The 26,049-nt window shown below is 52.9% G+C and overlaps 10 protein-coding genes across 10 annotated transcripts; 5 read left to right on the top strand and 5 right to left on the bottom strand.

Moving 5' to 3' along the window:
- Nucleotides 1–135: 135 nt before the first annotated feature.
- Nucleotides 136–2,043, top strand: Z520_02545 (uncharacterized protein; the record flags this gene model as incomplete). Its single annotated transcript, XM_016773059.1, has 2 exons — nucleotides 136–1,861; nucleotides 1,919–2,043. 2 exons carry the CDS (start codon nucleotides 136–138, stop codon nucleotides 2,041–2,043), a joined length of 1,851 nt encoding a protein of 616 aa, XP_016636529.1.
- A 2,146-nt stretch (nucleotides 2,044–4,189) lies between these two features.
- Z520_02544 (uncharacterized protein) lies at nucleotides 4,190–7,025 on the top strand (the record flags this gene model as incomplete). Its single annotated transcript, XM_016773058.1, has 6 exons — nucleotides 4,190–4,317; nucleotides 4,370–4,649; nucleotides 4,705–4,806; nucleotides 4,871–5,053; nucleotides 5,107–5,245; nucleotides 5,293–7,025. The coding sequence occupies 6 exons, from the start codon at nucleotides 4,190–4,192 to the stop codon at nucleotides 7,023–7,025; spliced, it is 2,565 nt and encodes an 854-aa protein (XP_016636528.1).
- Nucleotides 7,026–8,146: 1,121 nt separating this feature from the next.
- On the top strand, nucleotides 8,147–10,437 carry Z520_02543 (uncharacterized protein; the record flags this gene model as incomplete). Its single annotated transcript, XM_016773057.1, has 6 exons — nucleotides 8,147–8,585; nucleotides 8,718–8,791; nucleotides 8,814–8,990; nucleotides 9,037–9,318; nucleotides 9,423–9,544; nucleotides 9,663–10,437. 6 exons carry the CDS (start codon nucleotides 8,147–8,149, stop codon nucleotides 10,435–10,437), a joined length of 1,869 nt encoding a protein of 622 aa, XP_016636527.1.
- A 1,534-nt stretch (nucleotides 10,438–11,971) lies between these two features.
- On the bottom strand, nucleotides 11,972–12,787 carry Z520_02542 (uncharacterized protein; the record flags this gene model as incomplete). Its single annotated transcript, XM_016773056.1, has 3 exons — nucleotides 11,972–12,211; nucleotides 12,267–12,580; nucleotides 12,640–12,787. The coding sequence occupies 3 exons, from the start codon at nucleotides 12,785–12,787 to the stop codon at nucleotides 11,972–11,974; spliced, it is 702 nt and encodes a 233-aa protein (XP_016636526.1).
- A 902-nt stretch (nucleotides 12,788–13,689) lies between these two features.
- Z520_02541 (uncharacterized protein) lies at nucleotides 13,690–15,286 on the bottom strand (the record flags this gene model as incomplete). The annotated part of the gene is made up of 2 exons (XM_016773055.1): nucleotides 13,690–13,767; nucleotides 13,826–15,286. 2 exons carry the CDS (start codon nucleotides 15,284–15,286, stop codon nucleotides 13,690–13,692), a joined length of 1,539 nt encoding a protein of 512 aa, XP_016636525.1.
- A 516-nt stretch (nucleotides 15,287–15,802) lies between these two features.
- On the bottom strand, nucleotides 15,803–17,240 carry Z520_02540 (peptidyl-prolyl cis-trans isomerase-like 4; the record flags this gene model as incomplete). The annotated part of the gene is made up of 2 exons (XM_016773054.1): nucleotides 15,803–17,105; nucleotides 17,161–17,240. 2 exons carry the CDS (start codon nucleotides 17,238–17,240, stop codon nucleotides 15,803–15,805), a joined length of 1,383 nt encoding a protein of 460 aa, XP_016636524.1.
- A 2,689-nt stretch (nucleotides 17,241–19,929) lies between these two features.
- Z520_02539 (uncharacterized protein) lies at nucleotides 19,930–21,510 on the top strand (the record flags this gene model as incomplete). The annotated part of the gene is made up of 4 exons (XM_016773053.1): nucleotides 19,930–19,932; nucleotides 19,986–20,180; nucleotides 20,227–20,337; nucleotides 20,389–21,510. 4 exons carry the CDS (start codon nucleotides 19,930–19,932, stop codon nucleotides 21,508–21,510), a joined length of 1,431 nt encoding a protein of 476 aa, XP_016636523.1.
- A 1,360-nt stretch (nucleotides 21,511–22,870) lies between these two features.
- Nucleotides 22,871–23,365, bottom strand: Z520_02538 (uncharacterized protein; the record flags this gene model as incomplete). The annotated part of the gene is made up of 2 exons (XM_016773052.1): nucleotides 22,871–23,198; nucleotides 23,289–23,365. 2 exons carry the CDS (start codon nucleotides 23,363–23,365, stop codon nucleotides 22,871–22,873), a joined length of 405 nt encoding a protein of 134 aa, XP_016636522.1.
- Nucleotides 23,366–23,771: 406 nt separating this feature from the next.
- Z520_02537 (uncharacterized protein) lies at nucleotides 23,772–24,924 on the top strand (the record flags this gene model as incomplete). The annotated part of the gene is made up of 2 exons (XM_016773051.1): nucleotides 23,772–24,020; nucleotides 24,133–24,924. 2 exons carry the CDS (start codon nucleotides 23,772–23,774, stop codon nucleotides 24,922–24,924), a joined length of 1,041 nt encoding a protein of 346 aa, XP_016636521.1.
- A 304-nt stretch (nucleotides 24,925–25,228) lies between these two features.
- Z520_02536 (uncharacterized protein) lies at nucleotides 25,229–25,699 on the bottom strand (the record flags this gene model as incomplete). The annotated part of the gene is made up of 2 exons (XM_016773050.1): nucleotides 25,229–25,583; nucleotides 25,677–25,699. The coding sequence occupies 2 exons, from the start codon at nucleotides 25,697–25,699 to the stop codon at nucleotides 25,229–25,231; spliced, it is 378 nt and encodes a 125-aa protein (XP_016636520.1).
- Between the last annotated feature and the right edge of the window lie 350 nt (nucleotides 25,700–26,049).

Here is a 26,049-nt window from a genome sequence, read left to right as displayed (position 1 = left end):
CCTCGACAAGTTCTGATTGCTTAATCGACAACCACTACTAACCCCCGAGGTCTTGATTGATTCTCGGTTCAACAGCAGACCCTGATCGAAACATTGACTTGTCCGTTCGATCAAAAACATACACATCTACACACCATGGCAACAGCCTCGGTATCAACACCTCTCAAAAGCCATCATGGCCTCTTCTCCACTAAAACCGCAGGTGGCAGAATGCCTCTGACCCCATCCCCAAGACAGAGAACTACAAGCGTTGCCACAAACATCTCCACCACCTCCTCTCCCTCTACTCCTCTACGAAAAGACCAGTCTATCCACAAGTCCGATCCTTCGACCTTCTTCTCTCGCTCCATCTCAAGATCGGTATCCAAGTTTGCCTATGCCAATTCACCAAAATCCAATATTGCCAAGGGACGGCAGTCACCTAAGCAACTAGAGCTGGGTGTCTCGGACTGGACTTTAACAGGCACCGGGCCAAACACAACTGCCACACCGTCGAGAGAAAAATCAAGGAAAGAGACAGTCCTGAGGTCGAGGGCAGGCAAGACCACGATCAGACTCCCCAATAACACCGCAGATAGATTCATTCCCAACAGGGCTGCAAGTGCGGGCCTGGCAATTGCCGGGTCTGGCAAGGCGGATGAGAACACTCGACCGCGAACTGCCGGTGTGGATGGGTCCATCGTCCTCGCAAACGCTGCCAGCGCTAGTGCCTTTGAGATCTCCGCGCGAGGTGCGGATGCAGACATCACGACCGCCCTAGAAGGTCTTGGTCTCGAGGATGACAACACCTCCTCATCTTACACACGGACCAAACCCGATTCCAGTGCTTATGAATCATCACTAGCCTCTGCATGTGGCATCTCAACAAGCCAACGGATTCTTGAATTCAAGCCTGCCCCTCCGGAATCATCCAAGCCAATTGATCTCCGGTCACAATACAACCGCCCACTCAAGGCAGCAAATGCTCAGTCAGCTCAATTCCGACGCCGCATTCAATCTGCGCCTGAGCGTGTGTTGGATGCGCCTGGCCTTGTCGATGACTATTATCTGAATCTGCTCGACTGGAGCTCGGGTAACCAGGTGGCCATTGGCTTGGAGCGCAATGTCTACGTCTGGTCTGCCGACAGCGGCACCGTCAGCTGCCTATTGGAAACTTCGCCCGACACCTATGTCAGCAGTGTCAAATGGTCTGGCGATGGCGCGTATGTTGGCGTGGGTCTTGGTTCCGGGGAAGTCCAGATCTGGGACGTCGAAGAAGGGACCAAACTCCGGAGCATGTTCGGACATGAAACTCGGGTAGGTGTGATGGGATGGAACAAGCACACCTTGTCCACAGGGGCAAGAAGTGGGCTCGTCTTCAACCATGACGTCCGGGTCGCCCAACATAAGGTTGCCGAGCTGGTGTCCCACACCTCGGAAGTGTGTGGCTTGGAATGGCGCAGTGATGGCGCGCAGCTGGCCACGGGCGGAAACGACAACTTGGTGTCCATCTGGGACGCCCGTTCATTGGCCGCTCCCAAGTTTGCAAAGAAGAATCACCGCGCGGCGGTCAAGGCCCTTAGTTGGTGCCCCTGGCAATTGAACCTCCTGGCAACTGGTGGCGGGTCGTACGACCGCCATATTCACTTTTGGAACACGACCACAGGCGCTCGAGTCAACAGCATCGACACGGGATCACAAGTGACAAGCCTCAAGTGGAGCAATCACTACCGTGAACTGGTGAGCTCCAGCGGCTTCCCAGACAACTCACTGAGCATCTGGAGCTATCCGACTTTGGTGCGAAATGTGGAGATTCCGGCTCACGAGACTCGAGTGCTTCACAGCTGCCTCAGTCCCGATGGACAAATGCTGGCAACGGCAGGTGAGTGTGCAAAGTTTGGGACTAGCATCGAAGCGACACGGGCTAACGATCACACAGCGGCGGATGAGAGTTTGAAATTTTGGAAGATCTTTGAGCGGAAAGCGGGCGTCAGCGCGTCAGCGTCCAGGGAGGGCGGCGTCGGCAAAGGCGGCGCAATGGCCAAGCAGATGACCATTCGATAATATGCCAGAGGTTCATCAGAAAAGTGCGCGGCGAAGCTACTGGACAATGACTGACGACGGGGATGTTCATCTTGTTCGTTTTGCATGGTGTTGTTGGGGGCCACGGAAACAAAGGCATTATTCGGACTCGTGTGAGAGACATGATGCGGCTCTTTCTTCCTGCGAGGGATGTGTACTAGTAACCTCGTGTGTATGTATGAATGATTCTCTTTGGCCTGAAGTTACCTAGATACCTAGGTAGGTATGTACCTGGTACAGATGGCCAGCTCTAGGCTAGCTCTGAGATGGGCACCGAGTACTCCGCACAGTGCCTGTCCAGTGCCTGGACACCCTCACTGGCCTAGCTCCCTTGGATGCTCCTACGAGAACCCAGAGCTCCCCATTCAGTGGTCCATGCCTGCCTGGGTAGGTACCTCATAACCTAGCTAGGTATCTGAGGCAGCAGTGAATGCAGACATTCGTATCTCTAAACCCCAATTCAACCCCCCATCGTCCAACACCCACCAAGCTGTACTGGTCCACCCACTCATGCACTTCTGCACTTCCCCAGCTCCCACCAGTTAAAGCCCCGGTCCCCTAGAGCCCGGGCGCTTACTTGCAGCTGGACATCACTAGCAAGTCCTTTGTGTGACATGTGATTGGTATCTGGGGCTGTCTTCTCTCTCTTTCTTCTCCATCCACTCCACTCTTACACCTGTTCCTCATCCGCTATCGTCTCTCTTTTTCCCACTTCTTCTCACCTTGTCTTCCTGTCAACCCCGATTTCGCCGGGTCCCTGTGCCTCCCTGCCTCCCGCACCCTCCTTTCCCTTGTGTCGGCGCTTAACCATCTGCCTGCGATCCACTTGGCTACGAACCTTGGACCTCTGCGACCCTCTCAAAACCCTCTTGATCGAATCATCGACTGCGCTGCTGTCCCCGGCCGGTGATCATTTTCCACGCTTCTGCGAGTTCCATGCACCTCAATTACATTTCATCACACTCCAAAGCCTTCAGCCTCTGCTTCTCTGCCCTGCTAGCTCTGTCGCGTGGCAGGTGGGGGCCCTGTCTGTCTGTCACTGGTTATCCAAAGTTCTCGTTTCCTCCATCTGGCCCCTTCATGCTGGCCTCTACGAGTAGCTCCTCTTCTGCGCTCCAACCTGCTGGTTCACAAATTCTCCGGCGACCTGGTATCTCATCCGGAAAAGGTGCATGGACATTGGACAAGAGCTGGAAAGGTGGACCGTCTGGCTGTTTGCAGAATCTCGCATTGCACTTGAACTTGTTCCACTCCGTCCATCTTCAGCTCTTCCCACCACTCACAGTTCGTGCTCGACGCGCTGCTCCTCCTGAAACCGCCGGCCTCTCTATCGTGGACTCTAGCATCACATTCTCCGTACCCCTGGCCCAGCTCACAAGCTAGGCGCGGCGCGAGTCTTGACTCCAGCATCGCTCTCTGTCTCTGACACGCAGACACAACACACACATCCACACCTGCTTCCCTTCTCTCTGCTTCCCACATTGTGGTGTCTGCTAGGCCAACAGAGGTATAGCCACCATCGCGGGCCTGACAATGCATGCTGGATCGAATCAGATGCTGCACTCGCGGTATTCTCATATGCCATACGCCAACACTTAACATCAGGCCTCCACCAACAAGCAGACCAGGTACCATTTCCGCCCTCTCAACTTTTTCTCCCCCCTCCATTGCTTGGGACCCTCTTTCTTCATCGATATTGTTTGGACTCTTGGATGTCTCCCAATTACTGTCCAACACGTTCCGGAGCAAGTGGTATCATAGCTCATTGATTTTGACCCTGTGCTGTGCCGTGTTTGCTTCCCGATGACTGGGCGCATTGTGTCTCCTCCTACCATACGCCTCTATACCACCGTCTTCTTCAATCCTGAATATCCCTGTGCCAACGTGCGCTGCGGCACACGCGACCGTTTAGGCGGCCGCAACAGTAGCCGTGCGACGGTTTGCGGCATCTACCAAACATCGGGCGACTCTAGCAGCGCTTGACAGTAGTCTGCCTCATCCGTCTTCTTTGCCCTCCTTTTGCACATCCTACTCCGCCACCACGCATCTTCCCTTTTCCCTGCTGGTGCAGAACGACCTCGCAATCGTGGCCGACTGTGCCGCAGGCCGTCGAGGTTAGCAGACAAAGATGATGGCTGTGAGAGCTCCTCTGGGGTTTAGTCCTTCGACGAACCCGTTGTTCTCCCCATTTTCGCCCTTTACAGACCATCCGGATTCGCCTCGACCTCGGGCAGCGGCGAACTCTGGTCTCCCCATGTAGGGTTGTCCAATTTCCAAAGTGTGGACGAAATGCATCTGACTTGACCAGGTCTCCTGCTGCTTCTGCTACCGAGAAGAGCAACACCACAACTGAAAATCAGCTTAAACCTCCACCGGCCAACTATATTACTTCGCCCCAAGATCCCGTGGCACCTTCGCCGGTTGCCTCGGACGTGACCAACTTTGAGGACGTGGATGAAGAAGTGGAAGAGGAGGGCACAGAACGAGGTTCGGTGATCGCAGGTCCTACAGCATTCAATGACGCGCAGAGACCACCTGTCGCATCTCCATTGAGGGAGGCTCTCCAAAATATTACAACTCCACTGCGGGTATGCTCGATGAACAGGAGTCCTAGGGATGGCCGTGGGTTGACGATAGATATAGGTCGAAACAGGTCCTACTCTGGACGAACAGTTCCGCGCGAGACTGGAAGAAGAGAAGGAGCCTCAATCTGTTATCCATATACCAACAGGCTTTGGCAAATTTGTATGTCCAATATCTGGGAGAAGTGCTTGCAGATGCTGCCGGCGTTGACTGACACCCGTTGCAGCCGAGCCAGGAGGGCTCTCAGTCGTACCCCGAGAAGAATCAGGTCGAGCCACAAGAAACCATTGCTGAAGAGTCTCTGGCAGAAGAGACCAAGGACGCCGAAAGATCGAGAGCAGATTCAACGGATTCCAAGGCTTCAGGATCTACCGTCACAAAACCGCCGGTCACTAGAGCAGGTACCAAGGTGAGCAGCAAGCGTGCTCTGCTGTGTCTAGAGTACTGACCCAATTTCTCCAGACCCATGAAGCTCCGATGCCTCCAACGCCGCTACAAACCTCTCTTCCTTCGCTCCCTCTACACGACTGGTCGCGCACCCCCAGAGCACAGACAAGACAGGACCTCAGCTCCCTCAGCCGTCCTGGCTCTAGTCTTGCCAGTGAGGCCACTGTTCCTTGCATGTCTCTGGTTACTGACACTTTACAGGCATTCTCGAGGGCGATGACACTGACCACCCCAGCACCGATGAGACCGGAGATGAAAGTCAATTCGGCCAGCGGATATTACGTGACGCCGAAGCTGAAATCAGTGCCCTCCGCAATGCCTTGTCCGAGTGTTGGACGTTGTGCAACACATTAGCCAGCCTGAGCCACATTCACCGGGAGAGAATCTTCAACTTTTCTGGCCGTGGCGATATGCAGGAGCAAGCGTGGAAATCCTGCTGGAAGCTGTGTCAGAATCTGTACGACACCAGAGACAATCATTCGTCGCAAAGTTTCTCTCACAACTCGTCTCGACCAACGCTCGATCTCTGTCGCGACTTCTGCCAGGCGCTGTTTGAGGTCCGCGTGCGGGATAACGAAACAGCCGACTCGGTCCTCCGTGTCAGCTTTGAATTGAACAATCATCTGTTCAATACCCATGATCGCAGTCTGCCCGAGGCATTCCGGGAGAGAACGTTAGATTTCTACATTACCCTTTGCCACCGACTGATGAAGCAGAAGTCCAAGATGGCTGACGAGACGGATTCCCTTCTTCGTGCTTGTTGGTCTTTGGCGGAGATGCTGTTTAGTCTCAGGCAAAACAGGCGAGAAGGGAAGAGGCCCGATAGAGAGCTCCTTGGCTCAGCGATCCAAGCATGCTGGGAACTGTGCGACCTGTTCCGAGAAGGCTGGACGCAGATTCGTCCTGAACGAGGAACCCCACGTCCCAGTCAAACGACCTTCACCCAAGCGTTCAATCAGGCCAAACGGTCTGGGTTCGCTCCGTTAGACGAGAACGGCAACCCAAGAGCACTCCCTGAGACGCCGACTACGATTTTCGAGGACACGGTTACCACCATCTCACCGGACGAAGCTCCAGTTCCCAATATTCTCGTCCTTGGGGCCGAAGAAGCATCCAGAATGTCTTCGGCCTCTTCAACTTCCTCCACTCCCGCGCCTAATCAAAGCAGACAACTGTCACCTAACCCACCGACTCAGCGTAATCCGCATTCTGCAAACCCTGGAGCGACTTCAGCAACTAATCACAGATGGTCGACAACCTCGTCCGTTTTTTCTCTTCCTGCATCGGCCACTTCGGAAGGGGGACCAAATCCCATGTCCGCAACCACCGTGTCGACTGTACGTACACCAGCTGAGGATCCGACTCTCATCCTTCTCAAGACGTTGTTTGTGAAGGCTGCCCAGGCCACTGGCCGAGGCTACACGCGGGCGTCGGCAGACCCTAATTTGAACTCCCTGCCAAACTTCGCCCGGAACTTGCCCGACACCGCCTTTGGCACCTTAGCGTGGCAAGTATCGCTCTTGGATAATTATCGTAAGACCATCGCAAATGACAGCACGTTTCGAAATCTGGGCGTCGCCGGGACCATTGCTGAACAGGGCCGAATCAATGCCGTTGAACTCGCCCGAGCCATTCGAGGGATGACCAGCTGCGTGTATGGCTTTGGGTGGCTCCGAGATTTGTACCGCTTCGTGTTTGGGTATTATATCGAGGAGGCACTCAAAGGAGGCGGCTCCCATGCTAGCGCAGCTCGCAGGGCAAATCGACAAAGCGGACCGGCAGCAAGTCTTGCCGCTGCTGTCATGAACAACTCCTCAGCGTCCGGGGTTGGGAATGGAGCAACGTCTGCAGCAAGTAATAACGGAGCATCCAAAGGTGGAGGAAATGGGAATGGCAATGGACTTGCTCACGGGCGGAGGCCAGGGAGTCAGTGAACGAGACGAAACCGGCCATACCAAAAGCACTGGCTTTTGTTCCATATATCTGCGATGTCTCCCTTGCTTACAAGCAGGGATATACGTTCGCGACTGTCGACTTCTTTTGTCCGTTCATGACGAGCATCGGCGTTCAGGCTCACAGGATCTACTATACTGCTTTCTTCCAATATCAAACCGTGTGCTCCAGGACATCCATATTAGATTGCCTTGGGGGATTTAGGCAGACGATGTCTCAAAAGAAAAGACAAATGATAATACTAAGTGAAATGCCATCCAAGCATCATGGATATAGATGACCATGGCTTCCTGATGTTTATTTGCTCTTCCACTTTCTTAACTACCCAGGTACTTAGGTACTTCCTAAATGCTTGCATGCCGTCCGGGTTAGAAGAATACCACGGTATGAGTTAGGTAATTGAGCTCTTCCAGCAGGCCCCAAGCACGGTCGATCTAGATGTTGGATCGCTGTCATTAGGCCATGGGCAACTGCGGCCCACCTACTGATAAAACATTTCTGTGACACCTTTACATTTACCTCCTACTAGCGAGCCTAGATAAGTACCACCCACCGTCTGCATACCACATATTACACCTATTCCTCAGTCAGTCAACACCGCGTCGCCAGCTGACTAACCTCTGCCTCTTTGGGTGTCACCCAGGATGCGGGAGCCCAATGAGATCAAGAAGGGCTGATCGACTAACCGAAGAGCCGGACGTCTAGAACCCTGTCGAGCAGCTTCAAAGACCCTCTAGGAATGTTTGAACGAATCACGAGAGGGGTCCCTTTCCGCTCCAAGAGCACCTCGGGTCGCGATGGATCGGGTCGCGGTGAAGTCGATATCTGTGATTCTGCGACTTAAAAAGTGGGCTGACATCGAGGTGGGATGGGTTGAGGATCCGTGCAATCGACTGGTCTACGCGACGACAACGACGGCAGGAAAACGCTGTCCAGCATTTGACATCGAAAACCATTCTTGCCTCATCACATCGAGGGAACAACGGCTTTGGGCTGCGGGAACTTAGGTCGGCACGCGCACTGAGAAGCCCCCATCGTTTTCACACCCATACTCGGGACTCTTAACACCAGTCGAAGAGGAGGCCATATTACCTAGCCCATCATGACGGACTTCAACTTTCTCTTCCTGGTCAACACGCCAGGCATGTACTATCAAGGAAACAGCACTCCTCAGCGGCCGAGTATCACCTCTCAGGCGCGCTCGCACGCTGCCATGGCCTTTCACCGGAAGAGACATGCAGCGCTCCAGGTCAAGTCCACAAAGTCGACGACGGGTCTGGCACGCCGTGCTATACTCATGTCGAAGCCCCGCGAGACCACAAGGAGCAGAAGGAGAAACCAGGAAGATTACGAGGACAATTCCATTATTACTGCTGCTCCCCCTGCTGTTAGCAGAAAAGGAGCGGTCTCGATTCGCGATTTTCCCCTAAAATCTCAACAACAGTTCGAGAGACATTTGTCGCCACTAAGCCATCCCGTCGATATCCTTCCTGGAGTCCCACACCGCGATTCTGCTGGCTTTTCTGCCGCGGCTGAATTCTGTGAGTTGAGTTACGGTGGAAGAAGGAAAAAGGCCTCCCTGCTTTCCCCTTCCCATTCCTAAGTCCTGTCGGTTGGATGCATTGCGGCCCCGTTGCTGACGAACTTGGCTTTTGCGCCTGTACCCTTCCCAGATAGCACCGTCAAGCCAGATTTGGTGCACGCACCTGTGTTTCACATCTTTGATGTGAGCAACACTTTTGCCAAGGTCAGTCAGTCAGTCAAATCAGAGCGGTTCGCAAGATATCTATCTCTATCCACTGCTTTGGGTCATCTCGTGCCCCGTGGAGTGCGGTCGGGACCGCTCTTACGGAAGAAAGGAGGGTGAGCTGGGAAGGGAAAGAGAGTTGGCTCAAGCAGTGCCGTATACAATACGTGGAAGTCTGCAGGCAAGGTCTACACACATGGTTGGTAACCCCGAATTATCCAGCTGACCCCTGATCCCGCGCACAGAGCTACTACGACCTCATGACGCATGAGGTGGCCCTGCACGCCGGCGTGGCAGTGGCCAACATGGTGCGCGACGTTTTTGTTCGGTCGAACTTCCCCAACAACAAGACGGGTCCCTCGGCGCAGGTGCTCCGCCTGATCCAGGTCGCCATCTCCAAGTTGCGCGAGCACATGGTTGTACAAGACGAGGATCCCGGAGGTGGTGGTGATGGTCGACATCGACGACAGCGAGCCGTCAACGATGATGGAGCGATCATCGCGGCGTTGTTCTTGGGACATATTGCTGTAAGTGCTTTCCCTCTAGATTCCCCTTTCCCTCATCAGGCGCGGCAAACCTGGAGCATCTCGCATGTTGGTAGATGATTAACGAAAAACAAAATTAAACCCAGAGTGGTTTCGGCGATCTGGAGGCTTTCCAAATGCATCGACGAGGGATCAAGACCATGATAGAGTCTCGGGGCGGACTGGACGTGCTTGGGCTGGATGGCATGTTGAAATGCTCGGTCTTGCAGTAAGTCGTCCTCCTCTCATTCTCATACCCACAATATCGTTCAGATGAACTGCTTGCAAGTTTTTGATGCCCACCACGCACTGACAACATCCACCCCTGGGCGCGGGGGGCTATTCAGGTTCGAGTCGTGGTGGACCCATATATACCGCGACACCTCTGTGTTTGCATCTTCCAAACCCGCCTACAGCCCAGTCTACCTCTCCCCACCATACTCGGCAGAAACACTACGTCTGCTTTCGCGCCTCCCGCCGGGATTCCGTCGTCTAGCGACCCGTGGCCAGCTCGCCATGGACGTCGTGACCGTGCTGTCCAGCATCGCTGCTTACCAAGACGCCATTCAGACTAGCCCTGGGGGTGTCGCGCGGCAGATGGAGGCGGTGGCCTCGTTACCCGCGCGCAGACGGCACGCCGACTTCAGCGACGCCTGCACCTGCCTGCTCGACCCGGCGCCCAACTTTGAAAAGTACCTCGTGTTCGCGCTCATTTGCTACGCCAGCGTCGCCTTCGCGCCAGACAGGCATTATCTGTCCGCAAGCCACACCGCGTTCAGGACGCCAAGGTTGCTCCTCACACAAGACCTGCCGACCTTTCGTGTGGTGGTGGAGGAGGAAGAGCATGATGTAGCATTGCGAGACGAAACTAGCCACACCGAAGAGGCCGGCGACAACAACGTCACGGAAAAGGAATGTCTAGTCTGGATGTGGCTTGTCACGCTCAGCAGCTGGACGGCCACGGACGGTCCACACTCGGGAAACGCAGCTTCCCTGCAAAGCGCGTTTCGAGCTAGGTTTCCCGAGTACTGTGACCGGGGGCGTTTGGATCTTGTCTTGAGGCAGTTCTTTTGGACAGATGCTTTAGACCACCAGGTGGAGATGAAGGCCGGTCTTGGATGATGGCGTGTGAAGCGCGTTCCAAGGACCCTCGAGGTGTCGTGATACCCTGGCTGCTCACCGAAAGGCAGAAGCAGGGGATGGAACGACAGCCGGAGTCGTGCGCCGTCGTACTTATACATACCCCTTCGATCCTCAAATAATGATCTTTTTTCTCGTCGAGAAACTCGTGTCTGATGACGCTGACGCTGTACCTGCGCAAACGTGCGAAAATACCATAACCTGGTGCGCTCAGTGACTCGAGCTAATAGTAGTGTTCCCCGTCCCATCCCCTGTGAACTCGCTGGGAAAATTCGATCGAGAGGGAACATAGCGGGGAGTGGCCACCGCCAGCCCCAAGCCCCCCGCCGGTCCACTTTGTCCTGGCGACGAGGATCCTGTCACTTCTACACAAGCTCGACAGGTAGACAGACAGAGAACCTGGTCAAGTCCAGCAAAGCTCAGTGGCAAGTCGGTACTACTATGCTTGGGGATGCTCTTCTCATTAAGTTTGCAAAAAAAAAGTCTCATAAAAGGGGGATATGATATGATGTGATATGATGGCGGTGATGATGATAATGATGATGATGCTGAAGGAAGATGGGCCCACAATCTGCAGATGGATGCCAACCCTTGATTCTCCTTTTTTTGGGTCAAGTGCTTCTTTCGTTCGTGTGGCTCCAAGCAACCCGTCGATACTCATCGACCGCTCGGTCACTCGTTGCCTCCCAACCCCGGTCTATTGCCTCCAAACTCGCCCAGGCTCCCTTCCCGTTCTTCTCCACTCTCACAACTTCCGTGTCTCTCTCGCTTCATCCAGCATCTCGCTTTCGCATCTTCCCATTGTCGTCCTCTGCCCCGATTCGCTCCATGTGCTATCTTATCCGTCCAGCTAGTCGGTTTTGGGTTTACGTCAGAAAGCGGTGGTCTAAACTTCCTCTCCATCAGATCCTTATTTTGCAAATGGTGGCTGTCTTCCGATCGTAGAGATAAGCCAAGGAAAGTCGTTTCGTTGTGTAGCGCATTGGAAAAGCAAGATTCGATGGTCCTCGTCAGAAAAACGCCGGAGATGAAAACCGTCAAAAGGGGGGGGGGGGGGGTGATCCGTGTGAAATCCTGGAGTCATGTTCGTTCAATTTTGCCGCAGGTTCAAGACTGGTCCATGGTTCGATTTACTCTCTCTCGTGGTCGATGATCCCATGCTTCTGCCTTGCCGGTCCTTAATCGTGAAATGTCTTGCAGTGGTTGTTCGTCGTGTGAAGGGTCGTGAACGCCCAAAAGGGGCGTCGGTGATTCGATGCATGTTGCCAAAAAAGGAATCAAAGGCATAGCAGCCTCCGTGGTATCGTTAACGAGGCGGAAAGTTTGATTTGCTGAAAAGGGGAGCAGAAACAGAAAACAACAGGATGCTGAGGGAACATGGGTTTCGGAAAGGACTGTCTGTGTGTCGATGTTGCTTCGACGCGGAGGTCAGAAACTAACATGCGAAGGACGAGGAACAAAACAAAGAAATTCGAGCTGCTTTGCTGTGGTGCAGGATGGAGTGAGGTTGAGTGCTCTACGCAACTGCAGCGGCAGGGGCAGCAGTGGTAGAGACCTCGGTGGCATCCGCCGCAGGAGCAGCTGCAGGAGCATCAGCAGGAGTTCCATTCGTCACAGCGACCGCCGAACCATTGGTTTCAGTGGCAGAAGTGCAGTCTTTGCTGATATGACCCGGCTGTCCGCACTTATAGCAGGTCTTGCCGGCAGCGTTCAGCGGCCCACCGTTTGGAGCAGTGCAGTCGCGAGAGATGTGGCCCTGGATAATACACTGTCAGCAGCACGCATTAAAAAGAAGAATCTACAAGACTTACGAGTTTGCCACAGGCATAACATTTCATAGCTTGAGCTTGACAGTCTCGAGCATAGTGGTTGGGTCCACCACACTTGTAGCACATAGCAGCCCGGTTGGTGGTGACACCGTAACCCGGGCGGAAGCCACCGTAGCCCCCACGGCCGCCGCGGGTAGGTGGTCCTGCTCCCATGTTTGGGGTAGGGCAGTTTCGAGCCAAGTGACCAATCTGGCCACATGAGTAGCAGCGACCACCAGCAGGGCCGCCATTGATGCGGAGGGTCGGGCAGTCGGCTTGCACATGCCCTAGCCCTTGGCAATGGTAGCATTGTTTGGCTGCAAAAAGTCCCGCCATCAGCGCGCGAAACCTGAGAGAAACGAAGATCGGCACTCACTCTCCGTTGTACGAGGCATAGGGCACTGGTTTGATTCGTGGCCTGGTTGCTTGCAGTTGTAGCACAGCCTCTCGGAGGAAGTGCAGACTTCGGCATAATGGCCAACATTGCCACACTTGTAGCAGGCGCGTCGGGAAAGAGACGACATCTTGACTACTTTTTTCTGATTCTTTTCCTCAGTCCCTGCGGCGACAGCGTTAGATTCCTTCTCTTGTAATTGTGGTATGCGCGACATTGATTGCCCCAGGCGCATGCACAGGCTCGACCATTTCGACCTCCGATAAGGAACAGGCGTGGTGCATGGAAAAATCGGGAAGAGGGGAGCATACCTGCTCAATTGAAACCGCGTTCGAGTATCCCAAGTCCCGCAACCTGTAATCTGACGTTAGCTTCTGGAAGATGCAAGATCGCGGATAGGTGCAGAAGGGGGGACCTCCTCGAACTTGGGAATTGGGTTTGAGGAGGGGCACAAGTGAACAAGCCAGCTTGAAACGAGAGATAGTTGACAAGGCGGTCACTTACAGGTGGCGCAACTTCCCACACGACCTTTCCAACGACTTCCAGCCTCCGTAGAACCGTACGACGACCGATCAACACCAACGGGTGGAAGAGAAAAAAATGAAGGCGTCGAGGAAACTGTCCACAGTCGCAAATCCCAGAATCCACCAATGCCAAGACCGCTTGTCTAAAAAAGGATTAGCGCCGTTTTAGGTCTGTGGAGACCGATTCGTTATTATGGAGCGCGAAAAGGCCGGACCATGACGAGGGATATTGGCTTTCTTACTCCAGTAACCCACAGTGACCTCCTACGAGGTACAGATAAAATGGTAATGTGGAACTATACCTAGTACCTACGCAGTGAAAACAATGACTGCTAGATCCTCCCCGAGCGTGTGCTCCAGGACAGTCTCTAATCATATCATACCTCTTTTATCATCCCGACTTGCTTGATAACTCCCTCCGCAGTACCCGAATGTGAAACCTTACTGCCATTCTATCCCATCAAAGTTGTGATCATGCAGCCTTTGTCTCGGTCCACATGGTACTGGTCTACTCCGGCGGGCTTCTCTCGATCACAGCCGGAGCCTTGATCTCTCTTCCCTTCAGATAGCTCAGGCCCTCACCTCCCTGACGCAAGTGTTAGCGGAAATCTAGGCATCGCCGAAAAGAAGGGACGGCAACATACATAGCTGATGAGTGGAGACACTTCGACGCCTTTGTCGTCGCCTTCGGATATGACGGTAGCCCCTGCAGCCGCTAGCCATCGGGCTCCTTGTTCCATGATGTCTGCTTTGCTGGTGTCTGGGTTGTCTTCGGCTGAACCGCGCGCATTCTTCAATGGCGAGAACTCCTCTTTTCGATCAACTTCGAAGCACGCGAACTTTTCCATTGGGACAAATGGAAAGACATCAAACACAAATTGCTCCAACTTGATGCCGTTGGGTTTCTCTGGCTTGATGGTCTCACCTGTCTCGGTGTCCATGTAGGGGATCTTCTTCTTGGCAACGTGATGGGGTAACTTGTGGCCCCATTCCTCGATAGCTTCGAAAAATCTGAACGAGTAGTAGTGGTTGACGATATTGGCCGCTCGGAACTTGAGACGGTCGGCGCTGTCTGTGGCTTCGGCCATCTCCTTGTCAATCTCAGAGTACTCGACCACGTCCGGCTTTCCGTTCTTCTCCACGATCAGACCGACCGGCTCGTTAGCAGCTCGTTTCCGCACAACTTTGGTGGCAATGTCAACGTCTTTGGACGCTGAGAAGCCGATGAAGACTGGATCGGCAACTTTGACCAGACAGTTATCAACACAGTACGCATGTACGTGTTCGATGCCACGTTTCCGCTGGTCGGAACGAGCTCCGGACAACACCAGAGCTTGATAGATGCCGCCGTTACCGTCCGGGGCGACAGCGACCTTCGATTTGCTCTCCATAAGAATCTTCCCCTCGTTGGAAATGCATGGAAGCACCCCCTGCTCGAAGATGATGACGTTCTCCTTCGCCAGACCAAAGTAGTTATGCTTTTCAAAGAATTTCTCCGTAGGTGCTCGAGTAGGGCCGCTGGTCATGACATACCAGGGGACAACTGGAACAGCCGAAGAGCCGGCGTGCTGTTGGGCCAATTGTTGTACCTTCCAGATTCGCTCTGCCTGCATCTGAAACAATGACTTCTTACTTGGCAAGCCAATGTCAAAGCATCCTTTGGGATCAGAGCTGCCCAATCTCGTCCCTTGTCCACCCGCCATGAGCACCACCGCCACCTTGTTCTGTGCAATAAGTGAAAGCCCAGCCTTGTACCACTCTTCTTTCTGATCATCTGAGGCATCAAGGAGGGAGGCAGTGGCGGACTCGGGCAGGGGATTGATGGAAGGTTGCTGCTCGTCTGAGTCTTTCGGGGGGTGCAGGGCCTTGTCTGCGAGGATATTGATACGGTCTGGGTCGAAATTGGACAGCTGCTCAAAGAGGGCAGCCTTCCCTTCATTGTCAAGTTCGTCGTAGAAAGCAAAGACATGTTCTTGATTCGCCTTCTCATATTTCTGACGCAAGGCTTTCAACTGCTCTTCGTCGGGCTCCTGAGCAGGAGCACCCTGATCCTTGGACGTCAGGTGTAGCTTTTCGAGGAGCGTATTTACCATGTTCGCAGCCATCGTGAGCGGTGGTTGGCGATTGCAATGAACCTGGTGGTGCAGAGGAAGTAGCGGGAGGTAACGCGGGAGAGAAGAAAGGTGTCACCTTCAAGTTTAGCGGACAAAGACCGATGCTCACCCTTTAGAAAGAGACAGCTTCCGGATTGGGGCCACAAGATCAGCTTTTGGTTCAGCTGGTTCAGCTTCCTCAGCTGCAGTGGCTGGTGGATTCTGGGAAGGGAAGGGGAGGGAAGGAGGGATGTTTAGCGCGGTGAGACAACAACGTTGGACAGGGTTTCCAAAACATCTCCGCATCCTTCGACCTTTGCTCTCAGGCTCTCCAAATCATCTCAGCCTCGTGGTGACGTATGACAAGGTTTCAATCGACGAGATATGCTATGCATGGCCACAAGACAACCCAATCACCAGCCAGATACGGCGACCTGATACAATTCTACGCATGAGAGACGTTTGCAATCTTGAAGGGGCCAGCAAGTAGTCGTTGTACAGCATAAAAGAGTTCTACTGCTTCTCAGCTTAGCGGTCTCTATCCCTCCAGGAACCTGCGCGATACGACTGTCCCCGCCGTGCTCGGTCTCTTTCCCGATCTCTGTCACGGTCTTGATTTCTTTCCCTACGATCCCTAGGGTCGTGCCTGTCCCGATCTCTAGGTCGATAATCTTCCCGTCTGGATTCCTTGCTGTCATATCGTGGGCTCCTGCTTCGAGATCTTCGGGATCCCTCCTCGCGTCGAGACTCTTTGTTTCGGCGGATGTCATCTTTATCAAACACCATTCTATAGTTGCCGCCGTTGTGTCCACGGCCATCATCCTCGCGGTAGTGCCGTCTCTTCTCGAGGCTGGCAATCCCGCCGAAGCCTCCAGATTGCCTTGCCCTCTTTGAATTTGTAGCGTCTCTCCAGGTATCGGACAACTTGGAGACGCTCTGCGAGAAGTCGACGTGGATACGATGGTCGTCAATGAGCACACCTTGCATCTTGAAATAGGCCTGCTCACAGTCCTTTTGATTCTCGAATTCGATGAAGGCATATTGCAAGCTGTCGCCAGTGCGTTTATCCCTGATGACCTCGCAGGAGAGAATTTTGCCAAAGCGGCTGAATATCAACTCGAGATCTTCATCGTTCGTGACTGGGTTCAGTTTGCAAACAAAAAGAACATTTTCAGGAGGCTTCACCTCGGCAAAAGGGAGGTCACCAACCATTTCGAGAGTCAGGGCCTGTGCTCTTGCCTCTCGTTCTCTTCGCAGCTTCTCCATAGCCGCCTCATCCACTTCCTCGTCCAATTCTTCATCATCTGCGATCATAACAGTGGCCAGCTGTGCTTTGGTCGGTGCAGGACTTGAATCCGGGACGACTAGCCCCGGCGGGTCGTCGTAGGGATCTTCCAATATGATTGTGTGCCGAATCCGGATGTCCTTGAGAGGTCTACCGTTGGCATTGGTGAAGGCATTGTTGATCTTGTCCAGAGTATCGAAGCCTTCGACTACCATGCCAAAAGGGGCGGCTTTTCCATCCAAGTAGTCAATGTTGTCTCCAAGGGTGATAATGAACTGGCTGCCGGCAAGTCGCTCGTCGGGGTCGTGAGGCGAGGGCACCGTGGCCATACTGACTGTCCCCCGCTGGGAATGTTTCAGCTTTGGGTCGACGTCGGCTCTGAAGCTCTTCTTCGAGGGGCCAAATAACAAGCCCCAGATAGAACTGCCGCCATCGCTTTCGGGTGAATCTGGACCGAGCGGATCTCCGGTCTGACAGCTAAAGCCTTTCTGGACGCTGTGAAACGGAGAGAAGTTGTAATACTTGATTTTGCAGAGTTTCAAAAAGCTGCATCACCGGTTAGTGCGTTGACAGAATCGACAGAGCATAACAGAATCTGTACTTCTCGCAGCATTTCGGTGCGTTGTCGACCAGGAGATCGATGACAATCTCGCCCAGAGACGTCTCGAGTATCACACTCATGGTGAAGGCTGCAGAGATGATATTTCCAGGTGCGACCGAAGAATTTCACTCCGATGGGGCACGCATGTGATCACTGGGTTAGTGGTGGTGAGGGCCGAGAGATGAGAGCTGTAATGATCTGATACGCGATGGAGCCGTGGACTGATTGACGAGGCGAGGCGGCTGCTCAGAGAATGGGAATGAAGCAGTCGCTGCACTGGTGGTTGCTCTGTATCGAGCAAACTTGAAATGACCGCGACGACGTCATTTGAAACACGCTGCCAAGGCGCCCGGCGGCTTCCTGCACCTCACCTGCAGCCCATTTTGGACTTTCCAACCTTTGTAACCATCCTGACCATCTCCTGCTCCATCTAAATCTCGTCCATTGACGGCTGGTTCTTCCTGTTGAAGCCGTGGTCTCGATGTTTCGCTCATTCCACAGGCATCCAACAGGCATTTTCGGCGCCTGGGAGAACCATTCGGCTTAGATGGGGTTGAAGTGAGGCATTGAGGCTACGGGTACCTACGCTTCCGCTCTCTTGCGCAAATACTCCCACCATGATTCTGGGGAGCTGGCTAGACCTCTAATCCTGGTGTACAATGTCCTCCTTGAAGACCCAACAGGCCACCTGTCCGACTGAGTATTCTCATTCCCCAGCGTGACTGCTGAGGTCAAGCTTGTTCGACCACTCTCTTTTGCTCATAGTAAGTCAATGCAGGAATTTTATTGACGAGAAAGTACTCTGTACACGACATCTGGTTATGCAACTACCCTTCCCTCTATTCTCCTTTGCACAGTCTTACAGAAATCCCCCGATTCTGTCACGAACCGTCTTCCTTCTCGGCTTCCACCCGCTTCGATGACAGGTCCAGCCAGCGTGCCCTGGGCAGGGTATCAACCCTCCTTTTCCCTGCAACCAGCATTGCTCTGCACCACATGAGCATGTACAGATGAGGCTGCGATCTCACCTTGCTCGTTCGCAAATGTCAGCTGATGGAGACTATTCTTTCCCGCATCTACCAACGACCCAATAACTCTCAAGTGATAGTGGTCTTCAACGCCCGACCGACGGGGTTGACGATGCTCTTTGCATCCCCTGCATAATAATGTCCTATGACAACGGTAGTTGATGCTTCTCCACCACATTGGCCACATTGAGGATGGTAGCATTCGGGGGTTGCCTTCAGCACTGCTTCCTGTCGTGCCCACACCCTATGGAGGGATATTCCTGGTAGCATCTTACAAAAGTGTGGTGGCAGGTCTGGCCTTTTTGGGGCTCCATCCTGGTATTGATGCGCCTCTGTGTCACCGAGCGGCACCTGAAACTCAGGCTCTGATTTGTCAATTCGCCTCGCACGTTGGGCTTCTGAGCAATGAGGTCAATCTTTCGACATCTTGTGCGACCAAGCCACCCTGTGATGTTCCGCAGGCTTTTTGCAGCTCTTTTCCAGGGGTTGACATTGGACACAGGCTCAATCCGACTCAGGAGGCCTCTTCCTAGTGACATGCACCACTGCTACCCTCTGTCATGTGCATCAACCTTGTTGCAAGCTTATTGCGTGAGAAAATTCCCGTAAATCCCGGACTTTTCTCCAGTCAGGGGATCTCCACTGACTCCGGTGGCTATATGGGAACACCTTTTTGTTCTACGTGGGCAGCCTACAATCAAACGCATGGCCAGTCGTCGGGTGGCAAGGCTGTGCGGTCGAAAGCCAATCTTCCTCGATATCAGAATTTGGAAAATTTGCCCACAGGCTCGGTCCCCGTCCCCCTAACTATAGCCCAATTCTCAAACTGGTGTTATCAGCTGCGAGTTTGCTCAACTGTGGATGATGCATATGCCACGTTCTCTGCAGGGCCCTGTGGCCAATCATGGCGGAGACATCTTGGAAGCAAACAGAATCCATCCATCATTTGCCTCTCGTTGAGGCCAGCACCAACAGCTATGGGTGATTTACATCCCACCCTTACAGAGCTTGTCCGTTGGAAGGTGCGTAACCCATATCCTTCCAGGTGTGGCTCGAAGATGCTGCAGGCTTGTTTTGTTTCCCCACATGGAACCTGTCGACGCTAGATCCAGAACCAATGCTACCTACACTCATTCCTCAAGCACAGTGTGCAGGTTGGTCTCTGAAGCATCGTCATGTTTTGATTGGCCCTGTGCGTCCGATTTGTTTCACAGCTGATATGGCAGGCGCTCCATCAGTTGGTCGATGACTGGTCAGGCCATCTGATGCCCGTTGATTCAGGTTGTCGCAGTGGACCAAGAATTATGGTCACACAGTCGGACGCCTGCAGCATGGCCGTTACAAGAGAATCTTAGATCAGGTTTCAAAGGCCAACTCCGAAAAAGCGTGACTTGATCTAGGCGTAAGTTGTGGGAGCAACAAAGCTTTTCACCTCGACGTCGATCATGATATGACATACCTTCTCGATCTAGCTCCTACAACTGTTGAAGCTTGCTCCTCTCTTTTCCTATTGGAGTATGCCCTTGAAAATGTTCCTATCAACCTGATCCTGGCTTCTTTCTGTTCCTCAGCAGGATCTCATTGCTCAGAGCCAGCTCTGGACTTCTCGAAGGTCTGGGACCATCGTGAAAGAGCTTGCTTCAAGACTGGTCGTGGTTGAAGTCACTGTTTTCGATAACGCAAATTTTAATGTTCGAGGTCCCTTTGTTGCTTCTGCCCGCTTTGGTTTCGGATGCGCATCATGGTAAGGAGACCCCCACGCGTTCTTGCGTTTCTTCCTGTTGACTGAAGCCATAGATCTCAACACGATCACTATACCCGGACTTCGAGTTCTTCAGACGCAATGAGAGAGGTCCCCATATGGCCTTGAGCCAGAGTTCTCACATTCATGACCAATATGAGACTGGCGGCCACCTCAGTAGCCGTACAACACCTACATCTGAACCAGATAGCAGAGCAACGAGCGGCTCGAGAAAGCGTGTACCAGTTGCTGTATGTATTGAAAAGCCCTTGAGAACCACTTACTCAGATATCGCAGTGTGAAAGATGCCGGAAACGCAAAATCAAATGCAGTGGCAACGAAGGTGACAGTCAAGCATGTGCAAATTGTAAAAACTCGGGCCTGGAGGACTCATGTCGCTTTCTGCGGGTGAGCGCTCGTCTTCGATCCATACATGCATCACCGTCTAACAGGATCCAGGTTTCTTCAGTAGATCCCAGTCAGTATAGTTTTCGAGGGTGGCAGGGACCTCCACGATACTCACCATACTCCATCCCAACACATCACCGTCTCAACTATGTGCCTGTGCAGTCAAGGTGCAGTCCGCCAAGCAGTTTGCAATATCACCATTTCCCAACCGGCATTGACTATGGTGGATACACTAACCAGAGCACAAGTGTGGATTGGGGGAGAACACAATATGTCGGACCGTACTCGCCATACCCTGATGACGAAGAAACGAGTCCCTACACCACACAACCGCCTCCCTACATTCTCCCGAACACGGATCCGATGTCTACCAACAACGCCTACTATATCCATGGTCATGGCGTCCGGCCCCATCCTGGTTCCCTTTGGCCAGAGACTCAGCAATATGTACCTCAGCCCAATTCCCAGGCAAGTGGCGCTTCCTATTCAATGCCCAATGAGACGTCTCAATCATACCATACAATCGGGGCTGGGGGAAACCTCCCATCAGACCGTATCTTGCCACAGCCAATCAATGCACGCAGCTATATCCCAACACCAGCCAGTTCGGTGGATCTCCCAATTTCTGCTGTAAGCCAACGCAGTCAAGGCTACTGGAATGGTGATACTGCCTCCTCTGTTCAGCAGATCTCGACCCAGGTAGAATCAAATGGAGCTCAAGAACAACACAACGCCAGAGAGAATGTCTCCTACAGAGTTCAGGACATGGCATACGGCCAGATGAGTTTAGGTGAAGTGCTCTCTGCTTCGTCAGTAGTATCTGGCGAGCAGCTTGTTGTCAACGAAGCTCAATCTGCAGCGACCACCACGGGTCCAACGGAAGACAGTCTCTCACAGCACTCATCACTGGGTGCGGTCTCTCACCAAAGCCTGAAATCCACCATTGAGGACCATGCTGCAACATATGGGTACAAAGGCTCCGTAAATGGGCACAACTCGCAACCAATAAGAGCTTCAAGTCAATCCTTCACTGGGTCATTCTACGGGCGAGCCATAGTTCCACAGCAAGAACCTGGCTCAGATGACTGCAGTCCAGACTGTTCCGGGTGTCAGACCACTGAGTCGACTCGCACGTCTGTCACATCGATCAGCAACACCTCGTCGACATATTGAAACGCGACCTGATGCGGTGATACAAGATTTTCTTTTCCTGGCAAGCGTCAACATCTCTCTAATGTCTCTGTACTATTTCAGAAATTTGCTGCTCGGCCGACCTGTCTACGTTGAAATCTATCTTTGTATACTCCGAAGTTGTACGAACCACATAAATCTAATACGCAACATGACATTTTTCCATGCCACAGCAGCACGGGACTGCAGCACAGCGAGGAGATTTGACACAACATTTCGGGCTATCATGACGGCAGGGATTAATATCGCCTTCGTGTCTTCTTTGCTTTATTGTTCGACTGCATGATCATGAAAAGAAGGTTAGAGGAGGAAAGGGAAAAAAAGCTTAGGGAAAGGAGGTCAAAGTGATTAATTCAGGTTGGGTTGCAATGTTCAAGCTGGCGGACTCGTCCCGGGCACTGAAGGCATGGTCCAAGGAAGAAAAGTTCTAGGTATGCGTCTCACGAAAAGGGATTTGCTGCATGGGTGTTCTCCAGATGTGTACGTTATGCCACGGGCGGGTTTTCTGTGCTTGTTCTGCTATGCGCAGGAGGAGGAACTGAGCAGTGCAGGGAACAGAGTCCATTTAGTTGTTCGGGCAACAGAAAGACACCGATACAGGCAGACAGAACGATGAAGGAGCACGAGCCGTGTACCATTACCATCTACCTACTCCTGTGCCTACTTGCCTATCCACCTGTTTCCCTGCTTACCTGGATACCTTCTCCCTGGCTCAATGGAAGCCAGACGGCGACGCCATGGTAGACGAGAGCCTTACCTTCAATCAATTTTGTGTCCTTGCTCTAGGCGTTGACTTTTCCATAGAATCAGCCAAAAGTAAAGGTCACATTATTGGCTTCTCATCCTCATGGCTCCCAATCGGCAGGGTATCAGACAGTCTACATATTTAGGTTCCCTCTTGGGACGGGGTTTAAGACTCGTGTGAGTGCTGTAGCAGTACAATATGCGAGCAGAAATCACGCAGAGCGTTCATTGGGAGTGTGTCGCAAAGGGACTGAGTGTTTGGCATTTCACAGGTTTTTGATATCATTTCAATGCAGTGTTGATCTCGTTGCGCCATTGCCCACTCCGCAAACTTTCAATGCAGAAAATGGCTTCCCCCTTTCAAGATTTGCACGCAATGGGCGGCTCTGTGTTCCATCTGGAAAAAAGGGCGTACTTGACCATGCTCGCACACCACCATAAATCTCCTTTTGGGGGCAATTGTACGCCAGGCTTTTGTGCCATTTCTTTCTAGTACATGCACAAGCACAAGCGACCATTGCCTCCCTCGGTCCCGGGTCAACAGTCCACATCCACCACCCCGCATAACCACCACACCCCGAAGCAGCAGGCCCAACGTTTATTTGTCCTTGCCCTTCTTCGCACCCTTTGTCTTGGCCGTGCCTCTGAACTCCTTCGACCGATTCTTGCGCTGCTTGCGCTGCTGTCTGCTGGCCTTCTCGATCTTGGTAGCGTGACCCACTCGGACCAGTCTGTAGTGAGGTTCGAATTTCTTCATGGCCTCGACGGAGTCGTAGATGAGAGCGAAGCCGGTGGATTTGCCGCCACCGTATTGCGTCCGCATGCCGAACACGTTGATCTGATCCTTGTTGGATTTGTAGACTTCAGCGAGTTTGGCGCGGAGATCGTCTTTGGACACATTGGGGCGGTTGGGGTGGAGGACGTCACTGCAGCAGAGAAAACACACAATTGTCAGTCTCGGGATTCTCAAAATTGATGCCAGTGCGAAAATTGATCTGGGGGAGCTGCGCCCTTACAGGACCATCTGCTTTCGCGACAGAAGTCGGTTGGTGATGAACTTGCGAGTTCGGATGGTGACCGGTGAGTCGGCCATGATTGCGATTCTTTTGCAGTTGACTGTCGACGGATCGCAATCGGGACAGTGAAGGATGGAACTGTCGAGCTGTGGTCGAGATGAATTTGTTCGACACTCAAATTGACTGCAGTTGTGGAAAGGCCGCGATGTCGAGCAAAGATTCGCTCCTTCCCGAAAATTGTGGGCTTGGCATTTCGAAATCTTGGCACCTGAGGCGCTATCCCGTATACGGCTAGTGGCCTTGTCCACCATATTTCACCACGCAAAATGCCTTAGGATTTCTTCTTGCCTTCTCTTGACACGCAAAGTGGAGGCTATCAACGCTTTTCAATGCAAGAGAAAACCGCACCGTTGGGTCATGCTCTTACTCTTTCGGATCTTTGACATTTGAGCTCCTGTACTGTTAAATCTGCTTCCGGTCAGGATGGACATTGCTCGAGCTGGAGTAGAGCCGATTGTGATCAAGTTCTATCGGCAGTACATGCAGCAGATCAATGATGTGACTTATCCGCCAGGCGTGCTCCTGGTAAATCCGGACGTCCAAGACTGCCTGTACCGGTATTTCTTCGATTCTATCCAGAACAAATACTTGCCTCCTCCACGGTATCAGACCAGGATACTGAGACGTCTGATTGAAGAGATTGAAAACTCTTGCAAGGACCCTGAAGAAGATGTAGGCTGAATCCGACAAAGCCAGAGCCGTTGACAATGACCATCCCCTTGCCACGTCCTTATCATCCGACCCCTTCCCAATGTTGAACCACTAACGTCTAATTATGCTGCAGCAAGTCTCCGATCATCTCATGGAGCATATGGGCTACCTTTCTAGCCTCCCCCAACAGGACCAGATAGAAGAAGCACAGCAGAAGCATGTCCACTCGTACTACCCTCCACTCCCCCTTGACGAGCCTGGAGTTCGACCAGTCCTTATCCATGAAGCGAGAAATCTGCTCTCGAGAGGCAACAATGTTGGCCTTCGTACGTGGGAGGCTGCATTGCATCTAGCGTGGTATCTCTTCACCCAGCAGGCAGACATTGTAAAGAACAAGCATGTCCTTGAACTGGGTGCTGGAACTGGACTTCTTTCTGTGCTATGCGCAGCTCATCTCAAGGCCTCTTCTGTGGTGGCAACTGATGGTTTAGGACTCGTTTGCGAAGGTTTAGATGAAAATGTCCGGTTAAATGAGGAGAACGACCTTCTTGAGAATTGTCAGTCACCGAAAGTTTGCCAATTGGACTGGACGGATCGACCAGCAATTGATGAGTTATTGAGCGAAGCAGAGAAGTCAGGCGTGCGCTACAACCTTGTCATTGGCGCCGACATTACTTACCACCCCGACATCCTGCGGCCACTGGCGGAGCTCCTCAACATCCTAAAGAACCACTTTCCGGACGTCGTCATCCTCATTTCGGCTGCTATTCGAAGCGACACATTTTCTCAGTTCACTGCTATATGTCGGGATGATCTTAAGTTTAGAGTTCGCGAAGTATCATGTAAGATTCCTCATGGGCTGAGGTACTGCGGATTCTTCCACTCGGTGGCTACGGAAATCAAAATCGTCTCTCTTGAACGTTGACAACACCAATGTGCGACATCATTGCCACCTTTGTCGTCAATGACAAACACTGTGTCAAGCAAAAGAGTCCCCAATGGACAACTTGAACTGTTTGATTCTCCCAAGACGCAGTTGCCGTGGAGACGTGAACGATCCCTTGCCATCCGCCTCTAAACGATGCCAATTATCTGATGGCATAGATCTCAGAGCGGCCTGGGCTCGCTAGACCTCCCGGCCTGGCTCGTATGTACATATCCACCCGCCAGTTCACACATCACAACATCCAATCACACACCACCATCAAAACCAGTCAAGTCAAGTCAAGTCAGTCTTCATTCCAGGGAGGATTCTGCACCCACTCCTTCTTCCCGCCGGCCATGACGCGGGCCTTGATTTCCTTGATCTTCTGATACTCGTCCTCGTGGTTGAAGTACTCCCTGTCGTCCATGGCGCAGACGGTGGCGCGGATGCAGGCCAGCAGCGCGTCGGCCCTCCGCATCTTGTCCTCGACGACGGTCTTGTTGTGGTTGCCCACCTTGCGCAGGCTCCAGATTTCAAGGTCCAGCGCATATCGCTGGCGCATCATCTCGCGCAGGCGGCGGAGCTCCTCCGGCTTGATTTTTGCTCCCTTGGGGAGGCGTTGGGGCCGGTCCGCCTTGGAGATGAGTTTGAGGTTTTTGCTACATTGCCGGGATGCAAAATTCAGAAGGGTGTTTCAATATTGAAGGCGACTTGATGAGGAGAGAATGGGGAGGGGTACGAAGGCTACGCACTCTGTTCTGAAAGGGAAGCGCATGGCTTGGGGTAAGCCGATGGTGAGATTGTTCGTTGGCTCTGAGAGAGAAGGCTCTGGGATCGAAGCTCTGTGTGGATGAGTCGGTATCAGTATCAGCATCGGCATCAAACATATACGCCCCTTCAAAGCTGAACAAACCTACTACGGAAAACCTCCCACGGTCGTGTGAGGCTAGGATTCCCCGAGGATGAGATCGGGTGTATTGGGACCAGTGACCGACTTTTTCTCGTATATTCGTTCAGTGCCGCTGCGACCTTCACCTGGCAGATTGAGCCAGTCAAATTCTGCAGGGGGTATGAGGAATGCAGGTCAGGATCTCATTTAAAAGAGGAAGTCCAAAAGACGAAGTC

Source organism: Fonsecaea multimorphosa (assembly GCF_000836435.1).
Source record: "Fonsecaea multimorphosa CBS 102226 unplaced genomic scaffold supercont1.3, whole genome shotgun sequence".
Taxonomy (NCBI): Eukaryota; Fungi; Ascomycota; class Eurotiomycetes; order Chaetothyriales; family Herpotrichiellaceae; genus Fonsecaea; species Fonsecaea multimorphosa.
The sequence above is the reverse complement of the archived record's forward strand: the minus strand, read 5'-3'. Positions and strand labels throughout refer to the sequence as shown.